At 32.7% G+C, this 22,143-nt stretch overlaps 1 protein-coding gene across 1 annotated transcript; it reads left to right on the top strand.

Moving 5' to 3' along the window:
- Window positions 1-546: 546 nt before the first annotated feature.
- On the top strand, window positions 547-4,848 carry LOC149247044 (protein neprosin-like). The gene is made up of 7 exons (XM_089458107.1): window positions 547-1,337; window positions 2,114-2,200; window positions 2,295-2,525; window positions 3,042-3,206; window positions 3,307-3,360; window positions 3,444-3,590; window positions 4,077-4,848. Exons 1-7 carry the CDS (start codon window positions 990-992, stop codon window positions 4,452-4,454), a joined length of 1,410 nt encoding a protein of 469 aa, XP_089314233.1. The 5' UTR covers window positions 547-989; the 3' UTR covers window positions 4,455-4,848.
- Window positions 4,849-22,143: the final 17,295 nt, after the last annotated feature.

The following is a 22,143-nucleotide window of genomic DNA, read 5'->3' as shown; positions in this document are numbered from 1 at the left end:
TTTTGTATGGTTTGAAAAGAAAACCTTGAAACTTTTACAAGTGAACCATATAGATTTTGTATGGTTTGAAAAGAAAACCTATAACATTGATATATGAAACCATCCAATGTGTCAAATTTTGCCAAATTTTCCACATAACACTTTATTCAATTTGATATATGAAACCATCCAATGTGTCAAATTTTGCCAAATTTTCCACATAACACTTTATATATTAAAACATAGTCTAAATCTGCAGAGTGAATTTGTGATTAAAGCGACAATAACCTATTAGTCAAACTGTAATACCTGTGATTAAAGCGACAATAACCAATTAGTCAATCTGTAACTCTTTCCGACATCATGATTAGGGGACATAAACAGTTCCTGGTTCTTTTCCACATCAAAAAAGTGACTAGACAATCCAAGGCTGGTAAGCCATGTGAAGAACTCGATGCCTATTCATCGAGAGTCACTATTTGAAATTTGGGAGTAAAAGGAATGGAATACAAATACATTATATTAAGTACTGCCATCCGAAGCTTTTGGTGCACGCCCTGCACAGTGGGCCAAGGGGTTCGTCTGATTCAAATAAATGTATATAAAAGAGTGCCCACATTCCGCCTTTTTTTTTTCTTCCCTGAGGGCGAAGGAGGCTGGAAACTTAGTGGGTTCTGCAACATTTATGTCCAGTGGGAGGCATCATTGCCAGAGACATAAAAGAAAAGAGGTCGGGCCACGGTCATGCCTAGGGAAGTGAGAAAGAAAAGATCCCAGTTGCTGGTTTGAAGGAAAAACGTAAGGGAATTGAATTGAATTTTCTATTGAATTCTCTGGCACTGGGATTTGGCCTTTTTAATCCCAGGCATGGGCACATGGTCATGCCCAAATTTAAAAGATATATAGGTGTATTTTAAGAGCTTCTATGCCTGTGCCCTTCTGTGAGCTTCTGACATGAAGAATACATTGGAGGAAGAGCTCTGGTAATGATGGAGGTGTGAAAATTGAGCATGGAGGCCTTCCAGTGCAAACCGTTAGGAATAGGAATAAGATCATTTGGAAGAGGACAAAACCGATGGATTATTGGCTTCGGTTCTCATCAATCGCCAGCCATGGAGTCGCTCCCACAGATGCCAAGATCGTCGGCGACATTCCATACCTTTGTCCCTTGTTCTTGGATGAGAATTTCTGTTCTCATCTGCCTTGTTTGCTTCCTCCTGGTTCTTCCTCTGCCTCCTGCTGCTGGTGCTCTGGGGGAGGAGCCATTGATGCCCAATTTCAATGTTACAGAGATTAAATTGAAGAGAATAGGAAAGCATCTCAAGAGATTGAACAAGCCGGCCTTAAAGACTATACAGGCACGTTGCTGCATCTGTATCTGCATCTGCAATGGTGTTGGGATATTTCTATATCAATCTAATCCACAATTGAAACAAGGTTGCCAGTCATAGAAACGGTCATGTAACAACTGGTATGGAAATCACTGGTACATGTTGGTTTGGGGATTGTGAAGTATAGAAGAATGCCCTGAGAATCAAGAACTCGTGATTTTTTTTATGGTATTCATCTGTACCATGTTGGTTGGGGATTGTGAAGTATAGAAGAATGCGTTGAGAATCAAGAACTCATGTTTTTTTGATGGTATTCATTTGTATATGGTATTTATCTGTACCATGTTAGTTTAGGGATTGTGAAGTATAGAAGAATGCCCTGAGAATTAAGAACATGTGATTTTTCTTATGGTATTCATCTTTAATATCATCATATTAGTTTGGGGATTGTTAAGGTACAGAAAAAAATGTAGGATCAAAAACCCATGATTTTTTTCATAGTATTTATCTCTGATGTGATCTATTTCAAGGTAGAAAAATTCCATGTTAATTTGTCCTATGACCAGTCATCATACAGAGACCAGTGATACAGAGAAGAATGGGGGAGAATCGAACCTGGACCGTATCACACAGCTAAACACACTGTCATATATTATTGAGCTACATGGTCTTTTCATGACTGGCAACCTTGTTCTGGATGTGGATTGATAATCTAACAATACCCAACATTGTGGTTTGGTTTGGTTTTGTGCAATTTGTTTGGAATTTGTTTTCTGATCGTTTTGGATTTTGGGATTTGACAGAGTCCAGATGGAGATACTATCGATTGCGTGCTTGCTCATCAACAGCCTGCATTCGATCACCCTCGTTTGAAAGGACTCTTGCCTCTGGTAAGTACTGCAATTCCCTTTCATGGCTGCCATGCATATATATGTCAGGATTTCGTTCTGTTTTAGTGATCTGTGGAGGATAAATGTGATGCAGGAACCGCCCGTGAGACGGCCGAAGGGCTATAAAACCGGATCTTCATTGAAGAATTTTCAGCCATGGCATCGACAGGGGAAGTGTCCTAAGGGGACTGTTCCCATTCGCCGTACGAAAAAAGAAGATGTCATGAGATTTGGCTCTGTGAAAAGATTTGGCCGTAAGCCCCATCGTCGGCCTACTCCCTGGAATCCTACGAAGCACTACACAGTCGATAGTGGCACCCATGAAGTATGTTGTTGTCTGAGTTATCAATTTGTCTGAGCATTTCAAAGATCCTCTTCTCAAATTTTAGGCATCATCAGATTATTATGAACCAAGTCTTAATCCAGTTAAGTCTTATTCAAGGTTTGTGTGCAGTGGAACATGTTTCCAAGGACCCAATTCCTAATTCTGAATATATTCAAATTTTGAATCATTCAGTCAAATTTTAGAGTTTTGAATCCATGAACACTCCATGAATCAATAAGAAAATTTTGATAAGTTTGCTACACAAGTAAACTGCTCCCTACTTAAACTTAATTTCCTGTCATAATCTGATTATCTTCAATCCGAAAGAGTTCACTGCTGTTACAACATTGAAACTTAATTTCCTGTCATAATCTGATTATCTTCAATCCGAAAGAGTTCACTGCTGTTACAACATTGAGACTGACACCTGCGCAAATTTCAATTCATAGCCCTCTGCTATCTTTAGCAGGATAGAATTAGCTGTATTTCTAATGGTTTGAGATTTTCTCTATACAGCATTCTGTAGGATTCGTGTCGGGGGACCAGTACTATGGTGCAAAAGCCAGTCTGAATGTATGGACGCCTCATATACAGAAGCCTTCTGAGTTCAGTCTGTCACAGATGTGGGTCATCTCTGGTACCTTTGACAATGATCTTAACACAATTGAAGCTGGGTGGCAAGTATGAATTACAATTCTGCTCATTGCAATATTCTTGTTTCCCATGTCTGAGGCAGCTCTGGGGCTAAATCTAATGTGTAAACTACTCTCAAATTTTGCAGGTCAGCCCGGAGCTCTATGGAGATTCGTATCCCCGGTTTTTCACCTATTGGACGGTTAGTGCAGCAAAGATTCACATTTGACCAGTCCTACATTGCATACCAAATTGAGACCTAATGTTTTTTCGGGGTGTTTGCAGACTGATGCTTATCAGGCTACTGGTTGCTATAACCTCTTATGCTCAGGATTTGTGCAAACAAATAATGAGATCGCTATTGGAGCTGCCATATCACCAACTTCACAATATAATGGTGGTCAGTTTGATATCAGCTTGCTTGTTTGGAAGGTAGACAGTTGTTTTTTCTCCTTTCAAACCATGAAGATCTAATCATGTTGTTATATAATTTCTTTAGGAAAGATTTTGTGTTTGCCAGGATGTATCTATCGAGTCTCAGATCATAACAGCAACTGTTTCAGATCAGACTATACAAAATAGGCCCCCTATGAATCCACTCACTAGCATAAATCTATTGTATTGCGATTGCAACTACCATAACTGTAACTTTCAATTGGTTGTCATTTGAGGTTATCTTGGGTGGTTGGACATAATGGTTGTTGTCTGCTTTATCATGGTCAATTTCTTGTGAATAATGGCTACATACCTGAATATTGTTGTATTCACCCTCACTTGCCATTTCCCTTAAAGAGGATGATTGGTACTGGGTACTCAAATTAGCTCACTGTAACTATTTAGGAAGTTTTGTGTAGAAAGTTTGAAACAAGTTTATGAGCCGAGTCTAATGATTTCTCATATATGGATTGAACTGATCAGGATCCAAATCATGGGAACTGGTGGCTGGAATTTGGAGATGGACAATTAGTAGGTTACTGGCCTGCGTTTCTCTTCAGCCATCTAGCAGATCATGCGACCATGGTTCAATGGGGAGGGGAGATTGTGAACACAATGCCCGAGGGCATGCACACCAGCACACAGATGGGCAGTGGGCATTTTGCAGAAGAAGGATTCTCCAGAGCCAGTTATTTCAGGAATATTCAGGTGGTAGATTGGGACAACAGCTTGATACCTCTAGCCAATCTACAGCTTTTATCAAACCATCCAGAGTGCTATGACATTCAAGGAGGGCAGAGTAGCAAGTGGGGAAACTACTTCTACTATGGTGGGCCAGGCCGAAATCCAAGATGTCCATAAGGCCGCCTTCACACACAATTATTATACACAGATCTACACATATTTCTCTTTTTGATTTCAGGGATTCATGTCTAATGAATTCTAGCTGGGTATACATTCTTTTTCTCCACCACTGTGTGTCAGATTGACCATAGATCATCTCTGTGTTGTTTCCCAACGAGCAGTGATTCAGATATACTTGCTTTTTTCTTCTTACAGAGCTGCTGTTTTTTTGTCCAGTACATAATGTGGGTATGGTAGAACGACTGGAGTGATTATAATACACACTGTATGTTTCATTTTGTGGGCTTCAAGTTCCAAGCCCTTCCTGTAACGTTTATTCATGTCAAACGCCTAATAAGTCCAGTAAGGATATTATAAAAGAGAGAACATTATGCAGTGTGATTATCTCAAATTACTCTGCAACTGTATTCGCTTCTGCTGTGTCAAAATACGTTCTCTCTTTCTTCACAGGGTTGGCAGGTACTTTTAAGGGGGCTGCAGCATCTCTGAAACAAAACTATGACATGCATTGAAGCCACTTCTTCAAAGTAAAGCATTTGGCGTACGATCAAACCATTGGCATATCTTCAGTTTTCAACGCAGACCACCCATTTTTACTGGGTGTGGGACTAAAATTCAAGACAACGCGTCCGGACTTTCATCTAAAACCCTTTAAAAATGTGCCCACAATCCAACTTCAACAAATTATTTTATATTTTTACGAAGTCACACATCAGGTATCGAGCAGCACCGTATATTTACTCAAATACGATAACATAATATATGACAGATACATCTCAGAATATATGTATATATCATCATCTCTCTATATATACACGTTGTATATACGGCATATTTTTGCTGTTTATTGTTTTCCTAAATACAAAACTACCTCAAATACGATAACATAATATATGACAGATACATCTCAGAATATTTGTATATATCATCATCTCGCTATATATACACAATGTATATACTGCATACTTCGCTGCTTATTGCTTTCCTCGTACAAAAACACCACAAATACGATAACATAATATATGACATACATCTCAGAATATATGTATACATCATCATCTCGCTATATTTACAGTATACACATTGTATATACTGCATATTTATCTGTTTACTGCTTTCCCGATACAAAACCACTAACCAGCAAAAGCTCCAGCTGCGCACTGACCTCTTTGCCTCTCCCATCTGTGTCACTTATCTTCCATGGCATTAATGCAAGTTGGTAAGGTACAATAAGACTGTTCTGGAGTAAATAAAGGCTCTCGCAATAAAAACAAAGTGCCAGACAAAATTAAATCCGGCATTTACTCATTTTTTATCCAAAATCTAATGATATTTAGATTCATGTTCAGACATTTATGTGCATTGTCTCCTAAAGTTACAGAATCATTGGACTGTGAAATGCAGGTCGTTTGAAGCTCAATTTCTCATTCCTTCTTTTCACTGCCAGCATTAAATTCGACGTCGTACTGTGGAAAAAAAAAAACAAAAAAACGAAACTCAGTGGACCGTTGAGAAATTTTATAATATAGTTCAGTATCACTAATAATAAATTCCATCACTATTATTTATTATGTCTACCTACACCTATCTAACTAGATTCTTTACAGTGAAATCTGTAATGGCATCCAGATGGGCTGCCCAGATTCTTGGTGGGGAATTAATTGGATAGTTAGGAAAGTGCACACTGGGTCCACTTCACTCCACTGCCAACCCTTGCCTTAGCGTCCAAGTTATGGTATGCTGCCCTTCATTGAATTCAAGGCCGCTTTAAAACGAGTGGAAAAGAAGCAACTTTAATGGGTTTTTAACAGTGATTATGTCATTCTGTCAATACAATTTATTTCATTGTCCACCGCTTTGATGTGGCACTGGCAGACCCACAGTGGGGTTTCAGAGTCATATTTTATTCTTTTACTTTTGATAGTGAAAATAAATAAGGATGGAGTTTTGTGTTTTAAGATATACCTGGTATAGTACGAAAGTGTTTTATATTATTTTAAACCATAATTTTTTTTATGATGAGTGCTAGGGTCCCATCATGGTCTAAAGGCAAACGCTGTTTTTTCACTTTTAGTTGCAACGCTGCCTTTGATATCAACATTAGAAAAAATAGAGTTTTACCGTGTATTCAACGCTGCCTTTGATATCAACATCCCAATTGTGCAAGGAAATTGGAAAATGGACCAACAAAAAGTTTTGGCTAGGTATTTAATTATATATATATATATTTTTGGGGTAATTAGTGAAACTGGTAATGGGTAGATTATGGATTATTATGTCTTTTTTAGATAATAATTGAATCATTACCTAAGTCAAAATCTTTACATTGTTCATATCCGGAAGTCTCAAGCAATATTTTAACTATCAAAATCTTTACATCGTTTATATCTAGAAGTTGTAAGCAATATTTTAACTATTACTTGCATTATGATTTATTCTAGATCTAAGTTAATTAGGTAATTGAATTAAAGTTATTATAATATTTTACATAACACATTTACACGTGCTTATTGAATTATTTTTTAATAACAATGGATTTATGTGTTGACTATTCTTAATTTAGAATTGCCCAATGCAAGTTATAATATTTAAAAATAATTATTTTTAAAATATTTGATTGGATCATAACTCGAAGGTCTTATTACAATTTTTTCCCAATACAATGCTATGTGGATAACTATCTCACAAACTTTTTGTTAATGCAATTGCAATATTTATGCTATGATGCTATGTGGATAAATGTTTCACAATTCTTTTTTATAATTTATGGACACAATTGCAATATTCATGCCATGACGATATTGTCTCACAATTTTTTGTTATAATTTCTGGACACAATTGCAATAATCATGGCATCATTTTTAGATATTTTCTTGATATAGTTGGAATATTCATACCATGATTTTTAGATATTTGTGTAATGATTTTTTATCATTAATCTTCTGAGGGAAACCATCCAAAATTAAAATTTTTGAAAATAGTTTAAAGGTATGATTAGTGATTATCCACCATAATTTAAGCAAGCCCCCCCTAAAAAATGGATAGTAATAAGATGTAAATAAATATACTTATTATCCACCATAATTTAAGCAAGCCACCCCCTAAAAAATGGATAATAATAAGATGTAAATAAATGATGATGATGATGATGGTTAACGTCCACTGAGACCAAATTTTGGTATGTGGTTGAACGCGGGGCACTCTAAGAGGAAGTGGTTTTCATCCTCAATGTTCCTATTATCACAGAGATGACAGATTTTTTTTGTCCATGGTGTTTTAGGAACTGTCCAATGACCTGTTTCACTATGGAGCTCATGAGAGTTCGTTCTAAACTTTGCTAAATTAATGTTCTTCTTTGAGCTATCTAAAACAGAGAGATACTTTTGATCTTCTAGGGTGGGGTTGATGACCTTCTTATAATAGCTCAATTTTTTTTTAGCCGCTAAATTATCTGCCACCATAATTTACGCAGGTCTCCCCCTAAAAAATGGATAAGAATAAAATGTAAATAAATATACTTATTAGGAGTTACTGCCCACCATTATTTATGTTCCTTGACACTTTAATATGTAAAAATGTGTATGTGCATATTTACTGGTGGTTACTATCCACTAATATTTATGCATGTCCTTGCGGTTGAGTTGGCAATCAATTTCTCTAGCTTAGATATCAAATTATGCACTTGAGTTGACAATCAATTTGTCGAGCTTAGATATCAACAATAAACTAATGCAAGTTATAATGTTTAACTTTTAAAAATAAATAAGGAATACAATTTGTCATAATCTCTGTGTCATGATTAACACACATTCCTTTTAAATTTCCAATCTTCCTATGATATCCTTTATCTCTAATTCTACCAAATTCCTATTAATTATAGGTTAAGCTCAAATTTGGTGGATCTATCAAATAATTTTGAACAACTATTTTATATGCAATTTTTCTTGCTCTACAACACATGCAAAATGTTATAGGGATTATAAATGAGCGTGTAATTCAATTTCTATTGTAATTTTATTTTTATTGATAAGACTACAAACAATTTTCTAGAAGGGAAAAATTAATATATATATATATATATATATATATATATATAATATAATATAAAAATAAATATATAAAAGCTTAATAAATTTAATAACTATATAAAAATAAAACTAAAAATATTTCTTAATATAAAAATGTGAAATATATATAAAATATAAATAGTAGGTTTGAATTAAAATCTGTTTAATCATATAATTTAAAATAATGATTGATATTCAAAACTATTATATTTTAGAATTTCATATTTAAATTTAATTAATAAACATATATAATTCCATATTTACAATAAACTCTTTTTATTTCTAAATTATATGTAAATATATCATCAATATTATGCATACGACATTATATATATATATATATATATTTAAAACATGTCAAAGAAAAATGTTGCATATATATGTAATTATATGTAATATCAAGATGTTAATAAAATTAAAATTAAAAATATCTTAATTTAGGATTTATAAAATGTAAAATATATTTAAAATATAAAAAGTAGTTATAAATTAAGACTTGTTTAACCATATAAGTTAAAATAATGATTCATATTCAAAACCATTATATTTTATTTTTTTGCTTAAATAAGTGTTGGACCTTCTATTCAAATATAAAAAACAAAACCATATTACAAAATGTACACCAGAGATGTGGGCCACCTAAAGCCTAAGAAACCGAGCCTAAGGCCCACTGTCCGGGCTCCGGGCCCACAAAACCTGACGTCAGAACCGCTCGATCTGTCATCGAACATCACAAACGTTCGATCTGTCATCGGAGATTTGATGGTCCAAAACAATATCGTAACGCTAACAAGCTCACTCTTTATCTCGTTAATCAGACCCAATGAGCCTTTAGAGATTGCTCTATAATAATTTTCGGTCTGATTTCGCTGATAACCCTTCCGCATGTTGTCCGCTCGATATCCATCAGATTCAAGCGATTCGCGCCGGTCCGTGTAACTTGCTTAGTGTTTAACACTGCTTGCAGACCCGAAATCTAATAAAGTTGCCGTTAAAGTTGATTTCGGGTCCGTTTGGCTTGATAACCACCTTACTATTTGCCGCGTGAAATTTCTAAGATTTCTTCTGTTTCTCCTATCTGCTTGCACTTTAACCAAGCTCCCTGCATAGCCAATAAAAAGGCAATCTGTTGTATAATTCAACTCCATGTGAATACTTGTGCTGTCAAACCAAACCCGCTCGAGAACCTTGTGTTTAAAGAGTTCCGCGCTCAAATTCCGGCTAAAAGGACCGGACATTCTTTTCATATTATCCCTGGTCTGCTGCAACAAATGAACTGAAATTCAACTATTTCCAGAGGTCTGCAACCTACTAGCATTCCCTGCTCTAATATAGCTCCCGGTCCACGTTTTCCTTTCTGAGACACTCTTCCCTCAATCTACCCTAGGGGGTCTCTATCCATTTATATTTATTGTTGCTTTTAGCACAGAGAACTCCTTCATTAGCTAAGATGTCCACTAATTTGTTGGCTGTTCGGTGCACATGAGTGAAACTCAGGGTTCTCATATTCTGTAGATGGAAATGAATCCTTTGGTAGACTTGCAGAAGCCTCCAGTGTCTCGAAACTTTTTCCGGCGCTGAGCCATAGCTAATTTTCTTGACCAAATTGATAATCAATTCGGAATCAGCGTCAATTATAATGTTATGAAGTTTTGCATCCCTCATGATTTCTAAGCATTGCTCAAGGGCCATGAGCTCTGCCATATTATTTGTGGCTTTCCTCAAGTTACTATGAAAGATTATTTCTATGCACCCCTTCTCATCCCTTATCACTTCTCTGTAACCAGCCATGCCTGGGTTTCCTTTTGAGACCCCATCTATATTGCATTTCAAAAAACCTTGAGGGGGAGGTTGCCAAAATTCCTTGCCATCAATTATATGATTTGCATTTTTGTTTTTGCCCTGTGGGATGAGCTCCTGCATACCCAACTATAGTAGAATCTGCATATCAGTGTTTGTAGGATTGTTCTCAGGGGGGTTTTTAATGAGGATTCCTACTGTCTCATTGAGCTGTCTTAAGATCTGTGCCATGATGCTTTGGGGAGAACCTTTCCTGTTTTTGAATATTCTGTTGTTTCGTTCCTTCCAGACATACCAAATAAGAAAGTCTAGAGCTAAAGCCCAAGCTTTGTTGACTGTTTCATTATCAGAGAAAAATTTCCTCTTCTTTAAGGTGCCGGTAATGCTACCCTTGTCCCAGTCTGTTTGTCTGAAAATTGAAGCAATCCAATTCCATAATGTGGATGTGAAAGGGCAGAGGTTGAGAAGGTGATCCATAGTTTCTTTCTGTAATTCACATAGCTGACATTTGGATGGACCAGATACCCCTCTTTTCCTAAGGTTTTCCCAGGTTAGAATCTTTCTATGCTGCACTAACCACATGAACAGTTTGATTTTCATCCAGCTTTGGTTTTGCCATTATTCCTTCCAAACCCCATCAGGGTTTGTAAAGTCAAGTCCAAGGGCTATGTGCTTGGTCTCTTTGAGGTTGAAGGTGCCTTCATTATTATTTCCCCATCTCAGCTGATCTGAATCTTCTAAAACCAAAATCTTCCTCTGTTCCAGGGTGGCTGTTAGAGTTTCTGCTTGTGCCTTCAAGGGGGAGTTATCACCATAAACCAGGTTCTTCCATATCCTCCATTTCCCCTCGCTATTTTCTTGATCCCAAAATTTATTTACTCTGAGTAACCTTTTGTTCTCAGTATTGTTCTTAAGATTTGAAAATTCTTCTCTTGACAATCTAGGTTCCTGTTGCCACATATCCTCCCAAAACCATGCAAGGTTTCCATCTCTAATTTCCCAGAAACTGTGTTTTTGAACAATGGCTCTGTTCTCCCAAGCTTTGTTCCAAATGTGGGAGCCTTTGATGATCCCAGACATTCTGTTGTGATCCATGTCTTGCCAATTGCTTGCATATTTCTGTTTCCAAATTTGGGTCCAAGGTGAAGCTGAATCTTTTAGCCATCTCCACCATAGTTTTGCCCCCAAAACTTTGTTTAGCACTACAGGGTCATCCAGTCCCAAACCTCTATGTGTCTTAGGTTTACAGATTTTTTCCCAAGCTACCAAGGCCCATTTTTTTTTCTCTTCCCCTTTACCCCAAAGAAAATATCTTTGGATAAAAACCATTATATTTTAGAATTTTATATTTAAATTTAATTAATAAACATATAAAAAATCAATATTTATAATAAACTTAATTTATTATTATTTTTTAAAGTTATATATTTATCTATCTAGATATATCATTAATACTATGTATACGACATTAAAAAAATTAACATGTGGTATATATATGTAATTAGCATAACTATATCAATTAAATGGTTGGAAAATTCACATTTGAAGTCGCTAAAATTAACAAAACCATAAGAATTAACTAAACTATAAATTTATTTAAAATAATAATAATTATTATTAATGATAAAAATATTTAATATATAATTTAAATACATATACATTTAAAAAAATATGTAAGGAGATTATTAACCATTAAATGGTTGGTAAATTCACATTTGAAGCTGCTAAAATTAACAAAACCATAAGAATTAACTAAACTATAATTTTATTTAAAATAAGAATTATTATTATTAATGATAAAAATATTTAAATATAATTTAAATACATATAATATGTAAAGAGATTATTAATCATAGAGATTCAACCCCACTTTGTTTTGGAGATTCTTAATATGTAAATAGACTTCTTTACAATACCACATACCTAATCGTAACTCATTTTATATGACACTTGTTCATATGATATTTTTTAATTAATGAATTTAATTAAAAACACAAAAGAGGGTCGCTAATCTTTCTAGATTTTCTTTCGAATAGTCTTTTGAATAAATGATTAAACTTTTCCCTTGCTTCAAGAAAAATCCCACTGGAAGAGATTTTTGTGGCATTGAATATGGGATTAAAGACATACCAGATAACATAAAATATGTCATTAGGCAGGTTTGTGTACTTGTTCTTAGAAAAGCAAAACCCCCTAAGAGCAACATTAGCGAGCAAGAGTTTCATTCTCTTAAGACTTTGAATAATAACTACGACATTGTTATTCTCAACGCTGACAAGGGTGGGTTGTTGTTATATTAGACAAGGAGGATTACGGTAGAAAAATGTTGTATCACCTCTGTAACAACGAATGCTACAAGATGCTGAATAAAAATCCCCTAAAGAAAGTCTTGAAAGTTGTGACTCTAGTTATAGATTCGAGTAGCATTGTTAGCTCCATTAGCCATAAGCTCATTGAGATTAGCCCTTTTACTCTAAGGATCTATGGCATTTCCAAGATCCATAAGGAGGGCTGCAGCCTTAGAGCCATTGTTAATACAATAGGTGGGCTCAAAAGCTCAAGCCCCTTGTTGGCCTTACAAAGTCCTTTGTTAAAGACTATTCCTCTTTTGTCACTGATTTAAAGGGTATTAAGCTTGATCATGAGGATATTCTTGTTAGTTTTGACGCAGTCTCCCTTTACACTAATATCCCCATCAATGAGGCTATAGAAGTGATCAATCACATTACGGATCTGAATACAACCAAGTTGGTTGAAATCTACCTTATCACAACCTTTTTAAGCTTTGAAGGTGAATTTTATGAACAAACTTGTGGGGTTGCTATGGGTTCTCCACTCTCCCTAGTTGTGGCTAACTTGCTTATGGAGGAATTTGAATCCAAAGCATTGGCCTCAACTCAAATCAAGTTTAATCTTTGGAAGAGGTTTGTAGATGATACCTTCATCATCTAACCTCATGGGTGGGAGAAGTTAGATCCATTTTTTCAGCATCATAACAATCAATCTAGCTCCGTCAAGTTTACAATGGAATAAGAAGTTAATGGTAGTATGCATTTCCTTGAAGTTCTTATCTCTAAGAAGGATGATGATTTTTTCTCTCATGAGGTCTTTCATAAGAAGACTCACAATGAGTAATATCTACATACTAAGTCCCATCATTATCCTACTCAAAAGATGGGAGTTCTCAACACATTGGTTACTCGTGCTTTAAGAGTTTCTGATGAAAGTTGCCTTGATATAGAGAAAACCCATCTCCTGAAAGTATTAAAAAATAATGGCTATAGTAAGCAACAAGGTCTCAAGGATTTCCTTAACACAACGAAAGGTCCAAAGATAAAGAAAGAACCCAAAGATCTGATTTATAGGGTGCATCTTCCCTTTATCCAGGGGACCACTCACAAGATTGCTTGGATCTGAAGGAAGCACAAAGTACCTTCCACCTTTAGGCCCCTAAACACCATTCATAACTCCCTAAGATCCGTCAAAGACTTGGTGGACCCTAAAAATATGAAAGGTGTTTATGTAATTCCGTGTTCGTGTTGGCCCCCATACATTAGAGAAACCGGTCCTCAATAAATCAATGAATTCATGAACATGCAACCGATATCAAATATGGTAGGACTCACTCCTCAATGTTGGAAGAACATGCTGAGAAGACGAAACACTACATCTGTATTAAAGAGACCTGAGTCATTACAAGGATTGATCATTTTGATCACCAAAAGTTTAGGGAGGCCATTGAGATTGATAAAAGACCAAATACTCTGAATAAAGACAATGGCTGAAAAATTATTGGTTGTTGGATCCCTTCCCTTTCTTCTTAGGGATCTTCACTTTTTGGTTGTTTTTCCTCCTTTGTTTTGTTCTTTGTTTATTTCCTTTTCATATTGCTTTTATTTTTTGTTTTTTTTTTTTTTTTACAAATTTATATTTATATAATTTTATTCTTAAGAATATTTTAATTCTTAGTATTTTTATTTTAGTTTTTAGATTATTTGTTTATCCTTCCATTCTTTTTTATTACGTTCGTTATATATATATATATATATATATATATATATATATAAAATTAATTTTATTCGTTGATTTATTATTTTATTATGGTTTTACTTATTAATTTTACATTTTTTTAATTAATTTTTATTTTTCTTCCTTCATTTCTAATAACTTATATATATAGATATATATATTAAATTTTATTTATATATATTATTTCTTTTCTATAATTCGTATTATTCTTCACCCCCACACAGATATATATATATATTAAAATTTATCTATACATATTATTTCTTTTCTATAATTCTTATTATTCTTCACCATATTTATATTTAAATAATATATATATAATAATAATAATAAAATAAAATAAATTTATTATTATTTTTATATAATATTTCATATATATATATTTTTTAATTGATTTTTTTGATATATTAATTTATATATATAAAATAAAAGTAATTTATTATTATTTTTATATAATATTTCTTAGTTATAGTTAACCATGGAATTTCATTTTTTTATTTTATTTGATTTTTATATAAAAATTAAGAGAGTTATTTTTTTTTAATTTGATTTTTATATAAAAATTAAGAGAGTTATTTTTTATTATGTTTTTTATTCTTTAGTTATTATATTTATTACTATTTGTTTTGTTTTTGTTTTTTATTATTTTTTTTATTTTTATATAAAAATTAAGAGAGTTATTTTTTATTATTTTCTTTATTGTTTAGTTATTATATTTATTACTATTATTATTAGGATTTTGTTTTGTTTTTGTTTTTTATATAAAAATTAAAAGAATATTTTTTTATTATATATATATATATATTTTGTTATTTGAATTCGTTAATTTCTATTAACTAATTTAGAAATTAATAAGTTTTTGAATGTTAATGTGAAAAAGCTTTGATTAATAATTAATTTTTTATTATTCATGCTATTATTGTTATAATCTAATTGTTGGAAATTAATTCTCTGTACATGTTACATTATTTATTTTCAGGCTATGATCAAACTCTTCATCTTAGTCACCATACCGGGTGGTTCAAAAGACATAATAATTTGAATGTGATTTTTTACCAAAAGATTTTCGAATATACAATATGGATCACATAAGCAATTCAGAGAAGGCATAATTAGTTTAAAGATAAATCTTAGCCTTTGATTTTTGTATACTACTAAAAATATTTTAGAATATTCTGTGGAGGTTAAATCCATACCATCCGCCTAATAATTACTGATAGTTAAAATAAAATTGTGAAAGCCCTATTTCAAAATACACATGCCTAGCAACATAATTATATGTATTATCAATGTTAATAAATTAAAATTAAAAATATTTATTTATATGATGATGATGATGATGGTTAACGTCCACTGAGACCAAACTTTGGTCTATCAGACCTAAAGAAATGAATTATTTAGTTTGATTTAAGATTTTATTCCTATGCTCAAAAAGCTTGGAGAGAAACCTCCCAAGCTCACTATAATTTTCACATCATAAAAGGCTAGGAAGGTTAGTATTGCAACAAATATTATGGAACTAAAATCTAATGTGGTTGTACGCGGGGCACTCTAAGAGGAAGTGATTTTCATCCTTGATGTTCATATTCTCACGGAGATGGCAGATCCTTTCCATCCATTGTGTTTTAGGAACTTCCCAGCGGCCCGTTTCACTATGGAGCTCATGAGAGTTCATTCTAATCTTGGCTATATTAAGTTTCTTCTTTGAGCTAGTTAAAATAGAGAGATACTTTTGATCTTCTAGGGTGGGGTTGATGACCTCCTTATAATATCTTAATTTTCTTTTAGCTGCTAAATCTTTCTCACACCACATTTTTTCTTTGAACTTAGAAGTAACAATTTTTAATGTTATTAATGTTTTGCAATGCAACATTCTCGTCGATCTCCCAATGATTTAACCATGCCATGGTGTCTTTATAACAACCTCGTTTGAGCCTTAGGTGGTTTTGGTTGGAATTTAAAGCTAGCTTAGGAAGTCTATGGTCTCCTATGTTATTGAGTTTGTGCTTGTACAATAGAAGCCTAGTCATAGCTAGGCTCTCGATAGGGGAAATACCCACTTCTAAAGGAAAATAGGATAAGGTGTATTGCTTTTAATTTTGAGGTTATACGTTATAAAACGCTTTTGGATTTGCTCAATCTTTCTCCACGATTCTCTAGAGATGCTGCAACCCCAAACCTCACATCCATATAAGATAACATGAGTGACTAAAGTTTCAAAGAGGAACTTCTTTCTATCCCATATTACGAGGTTTACCGTTTTAAGATTATTTTCAAGACCAAAATAAGCTTTCCACCCCCCATTAATCATTTTCTCAATGCTATAGTTCCAGTTGAGCTTGTGATGAATATAAATTCCTAGGTACTTGTAAGAAGACACTTCCTCCAAGTTACTATTGTCATACATAAAATTAGCATAAGTGTCCTTCTTGGATTTGATAATCATAACTTTTGTTTTGTCAGTGTTAACAGTCATACCCATGGTAGAGCAGAAATCCTTAAGAAGTCTAAGTTTCTTATCAAGATCAGATGGGCACCTTGCGAGAAGAACAATATCGTCAGCGTAGAGAAGAAGGATGATGACTATCCCAGCTAAGATCGTGCCATCACAACCTGCTTCCTCTAAACAACCTTCTAGCTTGTGTAGAACATCTTCCAGATTCATCCCGCATTAGGTTTCTTGTTTTGATCGACGTTTCGAACCAGCAACGGTGGTTCATCTTCAGGATGTGAAAGATTAGAGGAAAATTGGTCAGTTTAATAAATGGATGTTTGAGATGCATTCCCGACAGATCTTAGGGATTATTACTTTATTAAATTATTGTTGAATTATAATTTATTAGGGTCATAGTTGTTTTAATTTATATTTTATTATTTTAATTATATTTCATTTTAATTGTTTTAATTAATATTTTATTATTTTAATTATATTTCATTTTAATTGTATGTTTCAATTATTTATTAAGATTGATTATAAATATGGTTTTTTTTAATGATATTAAAATTCTATTAATACATAAGTTATCATAGTTTTGAAATTTATAGGATTAAGATATCTTATTATATAGTTAAATTAAAGTTTTTATTGTTAAATTATATTTTATTATGGTCATAATTCATTTTAATTATAATGGATTATTGTATTAGGATTCATTTAATCAATAATCTTGATTGGATGTTTTTAAACTATTTTTATTTGTTCTTGGTTAATTAGAGGAGAATTATAGTTAGGGAGGGGTAATATTGGATGATAGGATTGGAATCCAGTTTTCACTTATGGTCCATCCATCGTCTCTATTGAGGTTATTAGGGTGCTTGCTAATTTCTATGGCTTCTCCGAATTTCCTTATGAAGTAGTGATCACTTCTAGCTAAGATGCGGGTATCTTCTATGCAAATTTGGTGCTTAGTTTTATTGGAATGTTATGCTAAAGATGATGATTTGGATCGATTATGTTTAATGCCAGCTGAGTGTTCCTAGATTCTTGTGTTAAAGGATCTCCCAGTTTCATCTACATAGGGCTTGCCGCACGAGCAATGAATTAAGTAGACACCCTTATGACATTTTGGATCAATTTTGTCTTTAATTGGATTAAGGCAGCTACGGATGGTGTTTAAAGGTTTGAGGGTGGTTAGAACCCTATTATTTTTTAGGATACGGGAGATTTTATCAGTGCTCCTCAGTATGTAAGGGAGGTTAACTTTTCCTATAATAATATCAAATTTTTTATTCTTATTTGGTCGAGTGTTTGCTTTATTTATGGCTTTAACAGCTTGACGTTTGTTGTATCTGTTTTTAGGAAAACTTTAATAAGGTGTTCTTTTTATTTTTCTAGGTGTTCCTTGTCAGAGATTCTGAGGGCTTTGGTCGCCAATGTGTTGAAGACTCCTAGTTTGTGGGTTGGGTGATGATGTGAGGAGGCTTGTTGATGTAAATGCCAAATAGGGTAGGGGAGAGGGAACAACCTTGTTTAACTCCGATATTACACTTAATATATTTCGACCACCCCCCATTGCTCTTTAACTTGGCAATTACATTCTCGTATAACCTTATAGCGGCAGCTCTCAACTCAAAAGGAACCTTTAGCTCTTCTAATATATTCCATAGGTTGTTTCTAGGAACCGTATCGAAAGCCTTTATAAAGTCCACAAAGCAACAAAAGAGATCGGATTTTTCATTGCAGCATTCCTCCACAATGATCCTAAGTGTAACGAGGTGGTCCGTTGTTGAGTGCTGCCTTCTAAAACTCGCTTGGCCTTTAGCCTGCTTACCTTCACTTTCAAGCCATATGCTTGACTTCTTTTCCAAAATAATACCATATAACTTGGATAAGAAAGGGCTGATCATAATTGTCCAATAATTAGAGGGGTTATTTGTATCCCCACTTTTAAAAATAGGGATAATGAGGCTCTGAGTCCATGGTTTAGGGAACCTTTGCTTGACCGCTTGATTGAAAATCTTGTGGATGTGGGGGATGAGGACACGACCTCCTATTTTTAAGATTTCTGTATGGTAACCTTCAATGTCCTTAGCTTTCCCATTTGCTAGGCGTTTAACCCCAAAATCAATGTCTTCTAATGAGAAAACTTCTTTCATTGTGAGCAGGGTTTCAAAATTATCCATGACATTTGGAGATTCATAAAGCTTTTTAAGGTAGGAATTCCAGTCGTGTAAATAAATTTTATTATTATCTTTAGTTTTCCTAGTTAGAATCTACCTCCAGAATTTCTTAGGAGCTACCTTAGAGAAGTGTAAGAGATTCTCTTGTCTTTTATGAATATACTGCCTTTTTCTCCTTTTAGTTAGGGCTTTGTATATTTTTATCTTGCCGATTTTAAGAGATTCATCAAAAACTTCCTTAATTGCTCTCCTCACACTTTTACAATCTTTGTCATACCATTGGTTGGTTTTGCTATTTCTTTTATTACTTGAAACTTCAATTGAGAACTTGTTACTAGAATATGAGAGGGTTGTAGTAAAATTATGATAGATGTCTTCTATGTTGTCTATACTAGATAAAGGAAGCAAATTAGTTTTTAATTCATTTAGAAAGAGATCACTTTTATTTCTATCAAAGATTAAGTTCTTTTGGCTATAAGGATTATCTTCTATGGGATCTCTATGCATGAAAAAATTGACAGTTATAAGTAAAGGCCTATGATCAGAGTTAGGCTCATGGTCGTTTAAGATGTCAAAATTTATTATTTCGTTGTATAAAGGGAGATCGGAAATAAGATAGTCTACCACGCTGCTACCAAGCCCATGAATGCAGGTCATATGGCTAGAATTGGTCCACTTCTTTAGATCCTTGCAAATTATGAGATCGTGAGCACTACAGAGCTTGACTAGCTCCGAACCAAACAAATTCTCCCCAAGGTCTTCAGAGCTCCTTTTGTATTGGCTAGCCAGAGTAAGGTCTTCGTCTAACCAAAGAGGATTAGGGTTAGAATGATTGCTTGGAAGAATAGCTTGGTTGCTTGAAGTTCGAGCATTAAAGTCACCCATTAAAATGATATTACCTTCATTCCTTAGGCTAGAAATATCATTATCTAAACCATTGTAAGGACTATTTTTATCTAGATTCTTTTTCTTATAGAAGTTAGAATTGATGGGGGAAAAATAATAGATTGCTATGTAGGTCTTTTTATCATTAATGTCAGTAATCTCTATCCAACTATATTGGTTGTAAGGGTCGTTTTTATAAATCCTAGCATGGGGGGAGATGTTCTTCTTAATGTAACAAGCTATACCCCCAATGCCTCTACGGGAGGATCGCTTGTTCCAGGTAGACCATAGTGCAAAGCCATCTATGTTAGGGACCTTAGATTCTTCGTGCTCCCAAGTTTCAACAAGCAATATAATATCAACATCATTCGAGATCCAACTTAGCTTGGGGCCTTTGTTCCATGGAAAGCCCCAATAGTTCCAAGAAAGAATTTGAAGCATGTTGAATTGCTATTTATTACTATCTTTTTGGTTTCTATCTCGAATAACGACTTTTCTATTTCTGATTATTGCCCATTTTCCTTCCTTCCTAGCTTCTTTTACCTTTTGAACCTCCTTTCTTAATTCTGCTTGATCTTTTGGAATGAGATCTTTTGGAATATATAGAAATGCTAAATTTATATAAATATAAATAATATTATTAAGAATCAATATAAATATATCTTAACTTAAGATTTAATTTAAGATTTATTGAGGGTCTAGAGAATCAAATCTCTTTAGTATAAACATTTTCTTAATTTTTGCACTAAAAAGGAGGTGATATCCTCAAATATTTAATCTCTCTAGATATTTGGTAAATATGGAATTAAGATAAATCTATAATGATATTTTTAGTATTTAAAATATAAATTAACTATAAATTTTAATTTCAAATTTAACACAAAAATAATATAAATAAAAAATTGTGACACATTAATTTTTTAAATATTAATATAATCATCTAATTACATAATCATATTTTTAAAAAATAATTACCATTTTATAAATGTGAATAATTACCAATTATTAATAACTAACAAATTCACACTTTTATTTTAATAAATGCACTAATTTCATATTAAAAGACATTTGATAACAACAAATTATGATTAGCATAACAAATTCACACTTTTATTTTAATAAATGCACTAATTTCAAATTAGTCACATTAAAGGACTCGCATACCATATTTTCAAAAGAGTGATTACCGTTTTATAGGGTCTAACTTTGAAACTTGGGGATTGAGGGCCATTTATGATTGTAATGTAGAATAATATTTTATTATTATTATTATTATTATTTTTGGAATATTTGTATGTCAAGAATAAATTCACATTAAAAGATTTGTATAACAAAAAAAATAAATACACTAATTTCATATAATAATGTTAAATGTGTTTTTTAATTTTAGAATTTAAGTGTGTGTGATTCATATTTGAATTATTTAGAGATTTTTGGCAATAATTATATAGGAAATGTTTCGTGGACCAATTTCAAATTATCTAGTGTGGTTCATCATATGAACAAGATGGAGAATCAGATTATGGCACAATTAAATAGAGAAACCAATGTAGAGATCCTTAATATTATTAACAACTATATTAAACAACTAGTTTTGAAAAAATGATTTTTAAGGTGTTAAAATTGACTCAAGTCAAATTTTGAAAAAGTCAATATTTAGATAAAGACTAAATTAAATTTTTTGATTAAAATATAACTAAATAGCAATAAAATTAAACTAATAAACTAATATTTTAATATATAATCAAATATTTATATTAAATTATATTAAAACTAAATTTATTAATAAGCTATCATTAGATAATTTTCATTTATTTATATATAAATAATATTGGCATCTCCAAAATAAAAGGTCATTTCAAATTAGTGACCTCAAAAGACTTGCATACCATGTTAAAAAAAACGATTACTTTATAATGGTTAATTTGAAACTTGTCCACAAATTATGATTAAAATTTGAGATTATTATTATTATTATGAAATATTAATGTTATGATTTGAAACTTGTTGACAAATTATGATTAAAATTTGAGATTATTATTATTATTATTATGAAATATTAATGTTATGATTATATTTGGTTTAAAATAAATTCATTAATTTAAAATGAGTGACATAAAAAACTTACAAACCAAAAATAAATACATTAATTTCACATAATAATGAGGTTTATTTAAAATGAGTGACATCAAAAGACTTACAAACCAAAAATAAATACATTAATTTCACATAATAATGAGGTTAAAAGTGTTTTTAATTTATTTTTAATTGTTAATTATATTTTT

This window comes from Pinus tabuliformis, chromosome 7, assembly GCF_031772625.1.
Source record: "Pinus tabuliformis cultivar Carrire ecotype Pingquan chromosome 7, CPIR1, whole genome shotgun sequence".
In the NCBI taxonomy this organism is placed as follows: domain Eukaryota; kingdom Viridiplantae; phylum Streptophyta; class Pinopsida; order Pinales; family Pinaceae; genus Pinus; species Pinus tabuliformis.
Note: the sequence above shows the minus strand (reverse complement) of the source record. Positions and strands in the feature narration are given on the sequence as shown.